The sequence below is a fragment of the Leptodactylus fuscus genome, chromosome 8 (genome assembly GCF_031893055.1).
Source record: "Leptodactylus fuscus isolate aLepFus1 chromosome 8, aLepFus1.hap2, whole genome shotgun sequence".
NCBI classification, from domain to species: Eukaryota; Metazoa; Chordata; class Amphibia; order Anura; family Leptodactylidae; genus Leptodactylus; species Leptodactylus fuscus.
The window spans coordinates 62,675,678-62,691,332 of NC_134272.1; the positions used below are offsets into that span (position 1 = coordinate 62,675,678).

Below are 15,655 nucleotides of genomic sequence, written 5' to 3' on the forward strand. Positions count from 1 at the left end.
TCTCAGTCATAACTCATACCTAAGTATGCTACTTATTCCCTAAGTAAATGATTTTGTTCTTAGTGGAATCTAGGCATTGTTTGTAGGTGTCGTCTCATGGGAATGAATTGGAATGGTTCAATGTTGCTCACCCCCAGGGCGTCTGCTAGTCACTCTTCACTTGTCTTGTCTACATGCGAATTTGCGTACAATGAAATAAAAAATGGTCTTTATCAACTAGGAGTGCAAAGTCTAACTTCTCTTTTAGGCTAAGGCCCCACATTGCAGAATTTGCAGCGTTTTATTGGGGGGGGGGGTAGAGCCAAAGTCAGGAATGGATTTAACAGTAGGGAGCATCTAAGAGACTTTGGCTTAGGAAAAAAAAAACAAAAACAGTAAAATCTGCAGCAAAAACCCGCCACTGCTTTTCAGTGTGGTGCGTTAGCCAAAGAAAACCGTTCACCACCTCCAATGTCACCTCTTTCTGTCAAGTGGGTGGTGCCAGGCAGAGTAAACAAAGGGGTGGGTTTCTGAGGTCCTCCTTGCCTGATCTGGATTGACTCCACCCACTTGACGTTAGTGAGTCTAATTTGCATATAGGGCACCAAAACTAGACAAACACTTGCTCAGGAAGGGAGGCGCTAGAGAGAAAAAAAATTACAACTGTGCCAGAATCGGTGCAGCGACACCTATTAAAGGATGCAAAGAGCTGGAGATGTGAAAGATCCTCTTTAAAGCAACTTGCAGGAGGAGAATCCAACGGTAACTGATGGTGTAAGAAACTGAATGGAATGGCTATACCAATAATTTCTATGGGACTGAGGCTTCCTCACCCCCCCCCCCACCACATTACATAAAAACTGGCCTAATATTTATTATTTCACCTTGTCTCACAAGGAGGAGGGCTTAGTTGGATATAACCAAAGCTTCAGAATTGTCAGTGCTTCAGAATTGTCTGAAAATGTACATTTTTAGCAATGTGTATGGTAAGTTTGCACCCTTAGAGAGTCTGCCGTGTGTGTATCTACGTACACAGCTGGCTCTTCTATTTCTTATTGGCTCGCTGTCTGGCCCCCTTTATCATATGTTAAGTGTGTAACAGAGGAAGGATGTGAAACAATTATCAGGACTGAGACAAACTAAGTTGGGTAATCTTGTGGTTTTCAGAACACCACTAGGAGCGTCCTTAGATGAACAGAGCGCCCCGCCAGGCTTTCCTAAGGGTAAGTGATTGGTCATATTCTTGCTCGCTATGTTTACTGACACGCCAATTAATAGCAACTGTTTGTTTTGTGTCTTATGCAAACGCACATTGGGATTTTATCATTGGACTCTGTCCACCTAAAGCAGGTGTAAATTATCTCACGGACAAAAATAAAATGTCTCTATAAAGGTTAAGTGAAGCCATCGGGCTCTGATTTTCGGAGATGTATGTTTTAACAGTGAGAGAGGGCGTTGGGTATACCAGGTCTGGATATTGGTAATATTCCACAATTCCTGGCACTTTTATATATCTAGTAGAAGTCTCATCGCTTACTTTTCTTTCCCAGTTATTACCTTTCACTCGCTACAATGTCACCTCTTACCAATGCGTGAAAATACCACCGCAGCAAACCGTTGTGAGCATAAATTATCGGATTTCAGGGCATCTTTCTGCCGAAACTCCATGTATTCAGCCGCCATTGTAGAGGAGGCTGCTAGAAGTGTTTTGTTGTAGACCATATAAATCTCCCTGCTGGTGTATATACTAGCACTTGAGACTTTCCTCATATGAAGAGTGGGTAAGGTTATCCAGGAGGTGACGTGGCTAGCAAGATTCCAATAGATTTATATGCAGATTTATAACTTAAAGGGAGTGACCCAGGACACAGTATATCAACTCTGAATCAAATGGTGTTTTCCCCTTGTAAATCGCGGCCTCTGACGCTGATAGATCTCACAATTTGCCATTATGCAAATGAACTGTTAGGAGTTCCAGGGGTATTACTGTTGTTCCACGTGGTAACGCCATTATTGCTCCAAAGAGCTCATTTGCATATTGACAGAAAAGCAATGCATATATCCGCACCAGAGGTCTTGATTCACAAGAGGGGGGGAAAACATTGGATTCAGGAGACTCTAACCTATCAATCTGCAGGGCTGGGTGCTGGTAACAGGCTCCCCTGTTAGGCCCGGTCACATCTTGGTTCGGGCAATTCCGATCCCGTTTCTGTATGAAAAATGCGGAGAGAGAATTCCTGCAAGCAGCTCTTTTATCTTTGCATTTTTCGAGTAGAAACCACATAGACCCCATTCCAGTCGATGGGATCTGCGGGTTTCCTTAGGTAAAGTATTCTTTATTGACTTGAAATGCACTAAATGTATAAAGACTGTGGTTTTACTTTATTTGTGCTCGTAAACTTTTCAGAATTGAAAAAAAAAATGCTATAAAAATGTGTGTGCCCTATTATCATTGGAGAGAAGCTTTTCCCCCATGGCAGTGCTGTGTGCAGAGCATACCTTGTACTGTATCCTCTGTCTTGGTACAGTAACAAGTAACACACTTGCTTGAGTTTGCTTTTCCCCCCCCCCCCTTCTCCTCAGTCTTGACTTTAGCTTTACAATACGGAAGTGAAACATGTTGCATTAGCATGTGTTTTTTTTTTTTCCTCTGGTCTTGTTTGAGCTGTGCTTAGTTTAGCTGAACACTGACCTTCAGTACGCTGCAGGCATCTGATATGGTAACAAGAAAAACATGTGGCACTTCTGACTGAGCGGTCATTTTACTTTTTTCTCCCCTAGGAATGATTTTAAAGAATGGCAACAGTTTTGAAGATGACTTGTCCCTCGGAGCAGAAGGTCAGTATTGTACCATTTACCTAAGTGATACTTGGCACTAAAGGGGCTACTGGCTGTGCAGGACCACTCCTATTTCATACTGGCTTTTCTGCATATGGGGGCTTTTTTATATTGGTTTTGGGCACGTAATACATTTTTTTGTAAAAGTGAAATGTTAAACAATGTGTACATGTCCGACTTAATCTGTTTCTTTATATATGCCATCTTTTCAAACACTAGACATATTGTCACTTATAACTTTCCACTGTGTGGGTTGTTACCTTTCTTCATTATGGTAATGGATCTTGTTCCCATCTGCTTTGGCCCAACCAATGTGACTCCTAGGAAGCTTCTATTAGACATGGCATACCATATTTTACTGCAAAATCCCCTTTTTCTTGGTAGGATTTCCGTTTTGGAATTCTCTATCAGGGCGTAATTTTGCTACATAGTATAGAAATCTGCGACGCAGAGTTAATTACCCTTTACAATATAATATCCTCCTGTATGGACATGCCAGCCGTGTTCAGTGTCAAAGTAATTTAGTCTTATGTAATCCGGATATGGAGCGCCGCATACTGCTTCTTATATTAGAGAGAGAACGCCATGTATGGTAAGCTCCATTACATTGTACACTTGTAGAAAGGTGAGCTAGAACCTGTAATAAAGTGTGACAGCGACAGGTGAAATATCCTGTATTGTCCCAAGTACCCTTCATTGTAAATACACAGCCTTATTAGCTGTTTTTGTAAATTTTCTCGTTAAAGAATAAGCAAGTCTCATAAAGTTGTAATACACTCATATGTCAGGTAGCTCCGAAGTTCTCCAAGACAGCAGTAACTTTAATGTTCTAGTAAAGACGGATTGTCTCCTGCTACAAGTCACGGCAGGCTCCAATATAGCGTGGAGCTGGGAGGAAAGTCTTCTAGAGCTCGAGTGTGTTGTAATGGTTGTTGTTTAGTTTGTGTATTAGCACAAGAACCAGATCTGTCAATTTGTTCCTTTGTGTTCAGAATTAACTTCCTAGCAACCTCGCGGGCGCCACGCTATTTACTCTGATCCCGTGTATGTGACAGAGATTTCAGTTTTCTTTTGGTCACCTTGTCGGAGAACGTCTTGTTTAGACCAGTGGTACGCAGAAATGCACAAAAACAAAAGCTTGGGTATGAATTTACAAAGCGGTCGGTGTTTTCTTAGGAAAGCTATGCACGTGGCTGATGTGATTTGCCATCTAGGAAACTTTATTTTCACAGCTTGTCTTGACTTCCTCTTAATATTGAATATCACATGAGACGGCGTTATAGGCAGTTTTCCCTTGAATTAAGATAAGGTCACCAGGAAGTTGAAGACTTTTATGGCAGGTTTGTTAAATTCTTTTGAACTATTTTTTTTTTTTTTTAGAGCGATCGGTTTCTGGGAAAGCTGGGTGACGTTCTGTATACCCCCCCTGTTAGCTAAAGGAGAGATTCCAGACTCCTGAATGGCACAACTGACTCATTGGGGAAACTTATTAGGACTGACCTTCTGTATGGTAGTCTTAAGTGCCAGGCTGGTGGGAGATGTTGCAATTCGACTCTATGCCAGACAGTAACTAGCATAGAGTTAGGGGCATGGCTCACGCCAGGCTTTTGGAGTTACATTAAATTTGCTGGGTTGGTTCTTTGCGGAGTGTGGAGGGAACAAAATGACTCAGTGCTTTCTTGCGCCCATTTACACCCAGCTTTGAAATGAATGACTCTGCCTGTACCTGTTGTAGTTTCGGGTTTCGCACACAGGTGAGACTTGGCATTTAACAGCCGTCTTCATGTGGTTACCATAGCTCGCCCACAATTTGTACAGGTGCCCTCTAGGTATGAGCACCAAATGAGGTTTTACTGGGAACTACTGCTTGGTTGCTTTTTGGTCACATGGTTTCAAGTTTTCACGTGTAGGTAGATGTTGTTTTCTGATTCACAATTGCTACGTATAAGAACTTCCTAAATCGGAATAAGAGTTTTATTAATGTTCTCATCTTCTCCCAAATTTAGGCTACGTGAGCTTGTGCTTAGTCACCGTGCTAACCTTGTTTTTCATGGCTGGCGCTCTCACTCATTATCTTGTATGGCCCTTATACAGATGTCCGTGTAATCTCACAGGTCAATGTAAGGGTTGTGAGCCCAGGGCCAAACTCTGGACCTATTCCTGTCCATTTTACTGCCCAGACTCTATACATGGATGTCATCTATATACCGTTTCCAATAGTCCTCTAGCCTAAAATTTCCAGTTACTTGTATCAGTAGTAACTTATGGTTTACATAGAAACTGTAATATAGAACTTGGCTACTTGTCTTGAGCCACAAATTATCTTGATGATGTTCAGGAAAAGCTCATAAATGGGTCAGGACTTTAATATTTGCAATGTAAGTAAATTATATTGTAAAATTATCTCATTCTAGGCCGACACGAGTATAAAGGAACCTCTCTGTATGAGTCCATATGTAGCTTGTCATGGGAGTGATTTACATATTCAGCGCCAGTGGAAAGTGCACTTGTAATGACATGTACAAGTCGTCCGCAGTGTAATGAAGTAGATGTGTGTACGCCGCGTATCATCCCATAAAAGGAATTTGGTGTTTTGTTAAATCAATTACAGGATTTATTTCTGAAACAAAACGTGACTATTGGAGACTTCAGACCCGTCCCATGAATGAAGCAGCTGCCGCTAATTGTTTAAAATCTGTAAAAGAATTTCTCTGAGTGGCATGTACCTGCAAATCTGACAGGTTGGGCATTTAGAAGGTATTCTGCGAGCTGAGGCCTTGCCAGCAAAGACTTAAGTTGCGTGTCTCTATAGTAACTATGGCATGACTAACGTCTTCTCTTTGTTTCTAGCTAATCATCTCCATCAAAGGTTCTTGCCGATGGAGCCCACCTTGTAAGTAACGTTTCCTAGCGCTCCCGCTCTATATCCACCTTCTCTAAACTGATATCATTACCGATTGTTCACGCTCGCGTCTTTCTGCTTTAAAGCAATGGCATGCTGGCGAAAGATCGACGACTCCAGTTTCATCAGAAAGGGAGAAGCATGAACTCCACTGGATCTGGGAAAAGCAGCGCAACTGTATCAAGGTAGGAGTCAGTGCTTATACCTGAAATGTACGCAAGTCTCTTCAAGGAAGGTCTACGGGGTCATTTAGGTTCTCACACTTAAGTGTCCGATTGGTTTGTGGGTCTTAAGTGAATGAAAGCGTTTTGGGATTGGATTAAATCTCATGATAAGGATTGGGATCCGTTAAAAGAACATAAGAGCTATATCCTTTGGCAATGGAAGATCTCCTGCACAACTGTTCCATCTTGGATCTGCCTTGTATGAAGCATTTATATGTATTCTGTCAAATTCATTTACAGACCACCAGGCCGAGGCCACGTATTGCATAAAAGCAGCATGTTTGGCCTTTGTGGACATGCAGTGGGAATAACATGTCTTATGGTCCCAACAAAGTGATTTTTTTTTTTTCTTCCATAGACCTATGAGGCACCAAACGCTAGTATTTTTCACAACTTGATCAGAAAGTTCTGTTTGTCAGTTAAGGTCAGGTTCACGTCTGTTTTGGAGCCTCCTCCTCAGATTCTGGGAAGAAAAGTCCTGCAAGGAAGACTTTTCTCTCCAATGCTTTCAGTATAAAACCATTAGAAACCCAAAGGACACCTGGAAGACCCCATTACAGTTTATGGGGTCAGTGGGGAATGCTTTTTAAGAAGACAGGCTCTCCATCTTTCAGGTCATGTGAACCTGGAAGACTGAGAGCCGAACACTAGTGTGAACGTAGTGTCAGTGATGAATTCTCTTTATGATAGCTCATCTGTTGATCAAGGGCATGCATGTTTTTATTTTTATTTATTTTTTTCCTCTTGGGCTTATCAAATTGCATATTTATATCTTCCTAAGGATAGGGGAAAAAAAACAAAAAAAAAAAACAACTGACCAACCCCTTTAATCCTAGAAATATCAGGTAAGCTTAAAAGGCTTCTCTGTGTTGGAGAGATGTCCCTTTGTTGTGACCCCGTGCAATGAGCTGTTAGATGTGTAGAAACATGGCGTACATTTTCTCTGCAGCAACACTACAGGGTAAATTGAGAATTTGTGTCCATTCAACTCCATGTATTGTTTGTACAACACATGGCAGGACAAGTCTTCGAGAGCGAGAAATGTAACCACTCTTATATCTAGGTAGGAGATGGAGGTCAAGAATTCGCTAATAGGTGAAAGTGAAAATAGGTTTTCTAATGCCTCGTTGACATCTGCGTTTAGTAATCTGCATCCCCGAACGGACTATCAAACACATTGGCAAGCAGTGTGTAGTGAAATAGTCTGTGTGCTCTCCGTGCGGTGTCTGCATGGAACATGTGGACAGAAAAGTACTTTATGATCTACTTTTATGTCCACATGATTTGCGCAGGCAGCACGGTGAAAGCACACGGACCCCATTATAGTCTATGGGGTCTGGGTGCTTTCACTGCACACAGTTTGCCAATGCGTTTGATAGTCCGTTCGGGGGGGTCTCCGAACGGGTTGCTAAACACAGATTTCAACGAGGCATAAGGCTACGTTCATATCTGCATCAGGCTGTTGGTGGTTTTGGTCTGTTGGAGAACCAAAACAATGAGCAGGTGGTCCATTAAAACAGCGGCTACAGACAGCCCTGATGGACCTCATAGACTGTAAACAGGGTCCATTGTTTTGAAACTGATGTAAACCCTGCGTGTGCAGGACTCTTTCATCCACCAATTTCAGGTGGATGATCTTATGAGGTCTATAGAGATTTCCAATGCAGAAGTCCACTTGGCCTAAACTGTACTACCTTTTTTAATTATTGATTTTTTTATTTTTTTCTCTTTTAGTGTTTCAGAACTTTTAGATCTATATGAAGAAGATCCTGAAGAAATTCTTTACAATCTTGGATTTGGAAGGGATGAACCAGACATTGCTTCAAAAATACCTTCCCGGTTTTTCAGCAATTCTTCTTTTGCCCACGGGATTGACATTAAAGTATTTTTAAATGCTCAGATGCAACGGTTGGAGTTGGAGAATCCGAACTACGCCTTAACAAGTAAGTGTCCTAGTTATGTCCATATACTTTTGGCCATTTGGGACTCTCAGGTTTCCGGTTTTCGTTTTGAAAGCTTACCTGAAAGTTTGTCTTGGGTTTTAGTTACAAGTACTGTATGCAGGCACAAATGATGCTTCTAGACTTTGAATAGACCATTGTTGTAACTTAAAATTCCAGGCCTTCTTGGCATCAGCCACATGCTGGTTGGAGTATAGTAGAGCACTTTACAGGAGTCCCTGCCAAAGCTCAGTCTCTTGTTAATTGATTTTAAAGCATTTCCTTATTCACGCTGAGCATTTCATTCTGTTCTCTGGAACTTCTGTAAAGTCGTAGGGCAAAGAAATGCTCACAAAATAGTGGTTTTGTTTTCTTCAACTCTTTTTTTTTTTTTTTTTTTTTTCTGTTTTAAATATTTAACTTTTTAATGAAAGAGGAAAAAAAAGTGCTTGCCTCTGGATTCTATGTACTAGTAATGAGTGTTTTCATGTAATATGGTTTTATAGAAGCTAAAGAAACCTAGAAACGGATGATAAAGCAAGCAAGAATATGGTTCCTCTTCTTCAGTCAGCAGAATTTTCGGCACCAGAGTTAGTCGTGTTGGCTGGTAGTGTTTTTTTTTTTTTTTCTACACAGCTTAAGGGGATCCTATCATTGGATACCTTTTTTTCTGACTAACTCGTAGGAATAGCCTTAAAGGCTATTCTTCTCCTACCTTTAGATGTCTTCTCAGCGCCGCCATCCGGGTTTTCTTCGGTATGCAAATGAGTTCTCTCACAGCACTGGAACGCCGTCTCCCTGCGTCATCTTCCGTCCTGGGTTTCAATCTTTTAGACATGCGCTTACTGTGTAAGCGGCCATTTTCTTGTGGCCCCGGGCATGCACAGTCGGCTCTGGCCAAGGCCAGTTGGCAGAGATGACTGTGCATACCTAGGAGATTGAAACCCAGGATGGTAGAATACACAAGGAGAGGGCGTTCCAGAAGAAGATGGAGGCGGTACTGGAGAGATCTCTCACAGCATTGGGGACGCCCCCAGTGCTGCAAGAGAACTCATTTGCATACCAAAGAAAACCCAGATTTCTACCGAATGGTGGCGTGGAGAAGACATCTAAAGGTAGAAGAAGAATAACCTTTCTTAAGGCTATTCCTACGTGTTAGTCAGAAAAAAAGGGTAGCCACTGATAGGATCCCTTTAACAGTCCATTTGTCCTACTGCAAAACAGTAGGTTCTCCAGCCAGTTGTTTTGCAGCCAGTAAACAAGAACATAAGGAGGAGGGAGAACATGGCAGAGCTCCCGAGTCAGAAACATAGGCTCATGGCACAACCTCTACATAGGAATCTGCTAACACAAAAATTCATAGCCGTTTTGTCAATTTTTTTTTTTTTTTTCATGAAAGCTTCTGCTAAGCCGATAACAAAATATGATTTGCACATTATTGTTATACAAAACAAAATAGGAAAAGCAGATGGTGATGGGAAGAAGAGCTTTGATTTATTATATTTGTTCAGTCTCATTTCCCATATTTGTGTTTGTTTTCTTTTTCCTTCTGCCCATAAAAGAGTAGATGTCACTATTAATAGGCTGAATAATAAAATGTATAATTTGTGTGTTTAAGTATGGCGACTCTATCTCACGAATGCCTTAAGTCTAAGATAAACACAGTGGTAGAGGGAATGGACATTTCTTGTTTTTATGTGATATTGTGTACTAGTTTGCAGGACTTTGGAGTTGGTAGGCCAAACCACCGACTCCTACTTCTGTTTTCACATTCCGACTCCTACTCAGACTCTTTCTTAAGTGGCCGATGGTCATAGTCAAGCAGAAGCAGAAAGACTCCTATTTCCTGAAAGATCTAGTGATTTGCTAAGAAAGTGAAAACATTATGCATCTAATTATACAATATTAATTGTATAATTTTGTTTTGATGCTGAAGTCGAAGCTTTTTTTTGTTTTGTTTTGTTTTCGGACTTAAACGTCACCCTAAACTGGCCCTGACTCTACTCGGTTTTGTGTCTTTACAAAAACCTCAATGAATGCTAAATTGAAAGAAATATTTCTAGTTGCTTGGTATTCGTAAAACTGCATGGGTGTTCTTTCACAAACTTTGCCATTCTTGTCCATGGATTGGTGTGATCATTGCAGCAAAAATGAAAACTGAAAGGAGCCAAGGGCACAGTCTTCACAAAGTTTGATTTCTCTCCACAAGTGTCTAAATGATCTTTTGACTCAAAGCTGTGCCCAAACCATTTTCAGGCTTGCATAAGACTCAGCTTAAACAATTTTCGAACAAAGACTTAAAGCCGGGCGATTATGACCTAAGAGCAAAATTGCAATTAACCAGGCATTTTACCTAGATTATGACTAATGGTGAATTAGTGTACCAATCCCCTTTGCAGTATGAGTATGTGTTAGGTGAATCTTGAGATTTGTCTCGTGAGGGTCGTCCGGGATTTTTGTTCGGACTGAACACAGCCAAACAGACACTGCTATTACACTCTGGGGTCTGAAGTTACTCAACTCTCCTGGGCTCTGGCATGAATCCTTTCTGTCTTTGGGTCTTCTGATTGGACCTCATGGGTCACACAGCGTTGTGATGCTTGCATCTATGCGTCACAATGCCATGTGAACTGTTGAGGCTCAGTCACAGGCCTCACCAGTCCCTGACGTCAGAAGACCTGAAGAGAGCAGGTAGTTGTGCCGAGCCCAGGAGAGGTGAATAACACAGTTTTTGTTTTTTGCTTTGGGTCTCATCTCCTCCCCTGGGCCTCCACTTATATTTTTGGGTTTGAAGAGACCCCCACTACCACCACCTTGACCCCCTCAATCTCCCCAAGTATAATAGCAGATCCAATTTAGAAGTGTTCAGTCTGAACAAATTGCAGGTAAAAGCTTGCAAATATTGTAATAGCCAGACCGAAATAACCTACGGGAACAAAATCAAATTGCTTTACCTGGTGGTTGTTTGATTTCAGTTATTTTTTCAATTAATCATCCAGCTCTACAAAGGAAGGATTTATCGTAAGTAAGCCTGAACTCGGAACCACTAAGACTCCCAGCTGCTCTGGGAAGGTGATTTATTGCACTTGATAAAGGGCCTAAGTGCCTGAAACACGTTGTGCCTTAATAAACATATCGTTATCCAATTGGGTGAGCGCTTCTCCTTGCCAATCCTTCTGAAGATTTTGGTCCCAGTCTGTTATCGTAAGTTGTAACATGGATAAAGCTCCCTCTACCCAAAGAGGTGTGATCTGGCACCTTAATGAATCTTGAGCTGCAATACCAAAAAAAGCCCATTGACACAAGTGGCACTGATTCTAGAAAGTGTACATACTTTCTTAAAGTTTCTGTACCTGAGATGCAGGCTTAACTTGTGTAAATCTTTCTTTCTCCAACCAGGTCGTTTCCGTCAGATTAAAGTCCTCACTGATGTGGCAAACGCTTTTTCATCTTTATACTCTCAAGTTTCCGGAACTCCACTCCAACAAATAGGCAGCTCTAAATCTTTAACTTGTTCTACTACTGTTGAACCCAAACCAGCACCTCTTACCCGGTCGTCTAGTCAGACCGCAGCTCGTCTTATGGAGACACTATCCAAACTTAATTTATGTGGGAAAGGGTCCTCCGAATCTCTCAGCACTTCTCTGTCACTAGAAGACAAAGGACAGAAACAAAATGGTAGCGATGAGGAATCCAACAAAAACGAGACCAAAGTACTGAAACCTTTCAAAAAGACTTCTCCGCCTCTGGCCACGGTTAAAGAAGAGGTGCCTAACTCTTTAGTCTCGGAGACCAATGGGCTTGATGTATCTGGCCATCCGAAAGAAAATGGTGTTTTAGAGTCTTTGGCTAATTCCAGCACAAATGAACAGGAACAAAATTCTAGCAACCTAAAAGAATGTGATGCTTCTATTGTGGAATCTCCTAGCAATAAGGATTCGAGTGTATCTACTGATCAGGTGTCTAAACACTACCTAACCGATATAAACCCATCTACTTCTACACCCGAGAAGGAACTGTGTGTGACTAACCCTTCAATATCAGGCCTTATGAAGCAAGATAAAGATTCTTTTGAGCTGGAAGAGGTACGTCTTGATGTAGTCGTCTTATTGATTGTTACATTTTTATTATGTAGAATTCCTACTTTAGAAGAATTACTTGATATATAACACTGGTGATGTGGGGAGTGTGACTCTGCTACTTGGAAATTCAGAGTGAGAGTAAATGACTTCTATAAGTAAGGCAGTTCAACGGTGGGAAAAAGTTGGAAATCTGAGCTTTCCATTACGGTGGGCCACTATAAGGCTGAGTTCGCACAGGGTTTTTTTTTGTCAGGATTTTGACGTGGAATCTGCCAGTTGAGGCTGCCAGTTTCTTGGTCCGGAAACTGAGGCGGAATCTGAGGCCGCCTTAGGTTCCGGATCAAAATATGGGTAGCTGCGACTGTATGCCAGTGCAGCTATCCGCTTTGGATTAGGCCCAAATGAATTTGGCCTAGTTGGGAGGGAGTGTCTTCAGGCGGATGTCGCAAGGCGAATCTGCCTGAGAGAATGAGCATGTTGCTTCTTTTTCCTGGGAGCCGGAACAAACTGCTCCCGGAAAAGAGAACTGACCGGCTCCCATTGATTTCAATGTGAGACTTCTTTTTTTGGTCACGATTTTGAGGTGGATACCAAAAAACCCTTACTGTGAACTTACCCTGAGGCAAGTGTTCGCACAGAGTTTTTTTGGTCAGGAATTCGCCTCAAAATCAGCCTCCAAAAAAAGCCTCCCAATAGATCTCTATTTGGGACAATTTTTTTCGAGGCTGATTTTGAGGCAGATTTCTGGCCAAAAAATTCTGTGTGAACTCAGCCTAAATATAGTGACCGGGTGGTATTTTATCAGCTGAGCTCCCATTGATATCAGTAGCAGTTGGGTCAAACCCCCAGTGTCTCATAATCTATCACCTAGAAGTCCCTGTATGGTATAGCAGGAACCCCTAGCATAGATGACTAGGATCCTGGTGTCCTGGAAATGCAGCCAATATATAGATCCAATTTTTTCTGACTAAAACTTCCTGTGTGCTCTTGAGAGTATTTTTATGCCCCTGGAAGAACTTTCATTGGTTCTCCCATTATCTTCTCTCTGCTTGGTGGCAGGATCAGCACTTTGGCTGCTGTGAAACTGCTTCTCCCCACACGTTCCATTTACTTCAATGTAATTTCCAAGAAGAGCAGAGCAAGTAGGCATGTTGGGTGTTGTAGTTCCACAGCTGACATGCCAAAGGTTACCTGCCCCATGGCTAGTGGCTAATGATTAACACATATAGTGGCACTTCAACCTGACAAGTCAGTAAGGCAAAGGTGGAGATGGCTGAGAGGATGACACTAGTCTCTTCTGTGTAGATAAGAATATTGCTGAAACAATTGTCATAAAGGATTGAGTACACATTTTGCTTAACGTTGCATGCTTTAGGCTAGCTGCTTGAAATACAAGGTTATTTCCATCATAATGGTCTGAAATATGCGGCCCCTTACCTCTAGGTGGGAGATTGGAGAGGTGGCTGCAGATGGCATAGCTTATACCCCAAATCACACACACACACACACACACACACACACACACACACACACACACACACACTTTACTTGCTTTGGCAATGCCAAATATCTATTTGGATGTGCCAATAAAGCTTCTTTGATTCTTGATTGATTGATTCATAGATTTCTCCATTCATTTAGTATTCTTAAAGGTGTTCTAGATCCAGGGGCAATAGTATTTACGGAGTCTCTAAAAAGGACTAAGTTTACCCTTCTTATAAACTGATGGCATGTTTCTAGTGGCTGTGCATAAAGGAGTAGGCTCCCCCCCCCTTTTTTTTTTTTTTTTGTAAAAATTTATAGTAAAACTAATTTGGCTTAAAGGAGATTTCTTTTCCCAATTTCGGATGGTAGAGGCAGTAAAAGGGCCTCTCTAAGGCCGCATGAATACAGACCATTCATTTCTATTGCCTCATGCACATGACTGTATACAGTACTGTTGTCATCTATGGGCCGTTCTACCACTGAGATGGCTCATGCGCTCCTGAGTTTACCATTCTTTTAATACTTTCACACCTATGGGGGCTTCCAATCCATTGTGTTCCAATGACACTGAGTAGGTTGGAACCTGCTCTATAATCTGTCATCAGAATGGAATTGATCGGAGACTCGTATAGACGTGAATGCGTAATGGGGTCCACATGGGTGTCCTGCCGAATGTCATCCAAGTGCGTTCTACCTCAAACTCTGGCCCAATACCGGAAGCACCACTCAATCTTGGTGCATGGGGCTTAAGGCTGACTTATTTCGGGTCCTGGCAGTCTTCTAGTCACATTTGCTAACTTGCGTCTTCTAGTTTTTTTGGTAAATAAGCCTTTTTTGCTTGGCCATCTCCTTCATTTTGGCATAGCCTTTGGGTAGTCCATTCCCTAGTAATTGGTTACATACTTGGAAATAGTTTGTAGTGGCTTGAGAGTCTTACAGCAGAACCCTATGCAATGTCATGCCTTCCCTGGCCGGGAAATGGTGGAGCCGCAGGTTACGTGATCCCTGTCTGCCTAGGTGATAATCCTTCATAGTTTGATGGTTTACTTTAATCCGGTTTCTTAGAAAGGGCGCACAGTTAAAGTTGACGTGTGGGTGGATATGACATCCTTGTGGGTATGAATTGCTTATCACTTGCTGCCACCCACTTGTCCCCCTCCCCTTAGTTATGGGCATTGTTTTCCTTCTGTCTCCACTCTTATCTGTACTTGCCATTACTCCGCCCTTCCTAAAAAAGAACAAGTGAGCCGGTTTCATAATTGTGGTAAGTTTAGTTTCTGTTTTCTGGAACGTTATCTCTTGTTAAATGTTAAGCCCTTGTGTGAAGGGTGCACTTCATGTAACTAGAAAAGTCCAGGCGTACCAAGCAGACAGGGCGCGCATGCCGTGTACAGTATTGTAATGACACCTCCAGAGACTGTTACGTAAATGTCTGATCAGGGAGAGTCCTGCAGACTAGTCAGTGGAACAGTGTTTTATGATCTTGTATGGAAACTGAATACATAGCAGGAGCCTAGGACAGACTGACCATACAGAAGGCAGATAGCCCATCTCTTCTGGTTTCTAGCCAAGTCTGGCAATGGTTCTCCCCAGACATCACATGCAAACTCTTCAGTCACAGGCTTATCTCAAAGAGAATGAAACATTTGAGCAGTTGAAATCCGACATCATCTTCTTTAGGCGCCATTGCTTTTGTACTTGGGCACTGCAGAGGATCCCCAACAGGTGAGCCATGGTCCCCTTCATCAGGGCCGCAGTAAAGTGCCTGGTTGGCTAACCATCCTTCACCCTCATCTAACTGGGGACAATTCACTGTCAATTAATCACAACTAGAGATGTTGGCATGGGTGGCTCAGTGGTTAACATTGTTGCAGCAATGGTGCGAAAAAAAAATAAATAAATAAACATTTGCAAGGAGTTTGTATGTTCTCCCTGTTTTTGGTTGAGTTTGTTCCACATGCTAAAAGTATACTGAGAAGTAAATTGGCTCCCTGTAAAATAACTGATCCTTGTGGGTGTTGGGGATGAGCCCCTGTATGACGGCCAAGAACTCCCCTACCCCACAACGCTCCCTGCACTTTGAGTCTGTGTGAGAAACTCGCCTCACAAGTGTGGGTCCCTGCTGCCCAGTGCATGGCCAAACCACAGACTCCAACCCATCGATTTTTCCCTAAGGGGTAAAATCTTTAACCTCCACTTGTCTTA

General features: G+C 42.2%; 1 protein-coding gene across 2 annotated transcripts in view; it reads left to right on the plus strand.

Annotated features, from left to right (window-relative positions):
* ITPRID2 (ITPR interacting domain containing 2) overlaps positions 1–15,655 on the plus strand; it is a 54,714-nt gene that overhangs the window by 15,588 nt on the left and 23,471 nt on the right. For both annotated transcript variants that reach the window (XM_075283789.1, XM_075283790.1), the window contains exons 4-9: positions 1,147–1,202; positions 2,761–2,817; positions 5,668–5,710; positions 5,806–5,904; positions 7,678–7,886; positions 11,283–11,968. In XM_075283789.1, coding sequence (XP_075139890.1) covers positions 1,147–1,202; positions 2,761–2,817; positions 5,668–5,710; positions 5,806–5,904; positions 7,678–7,886; positions 11,283–11,968 — 1,150 coding nt within the window. The remainder of the gene's footprint in view (positions 1–1,146; positions 1,203–2,760; positions 2,818–5,667; positions 5,711–5,805; positions 5,905–7,677; positions 7,887–11,282; positions 11,969–15,655) is intronic.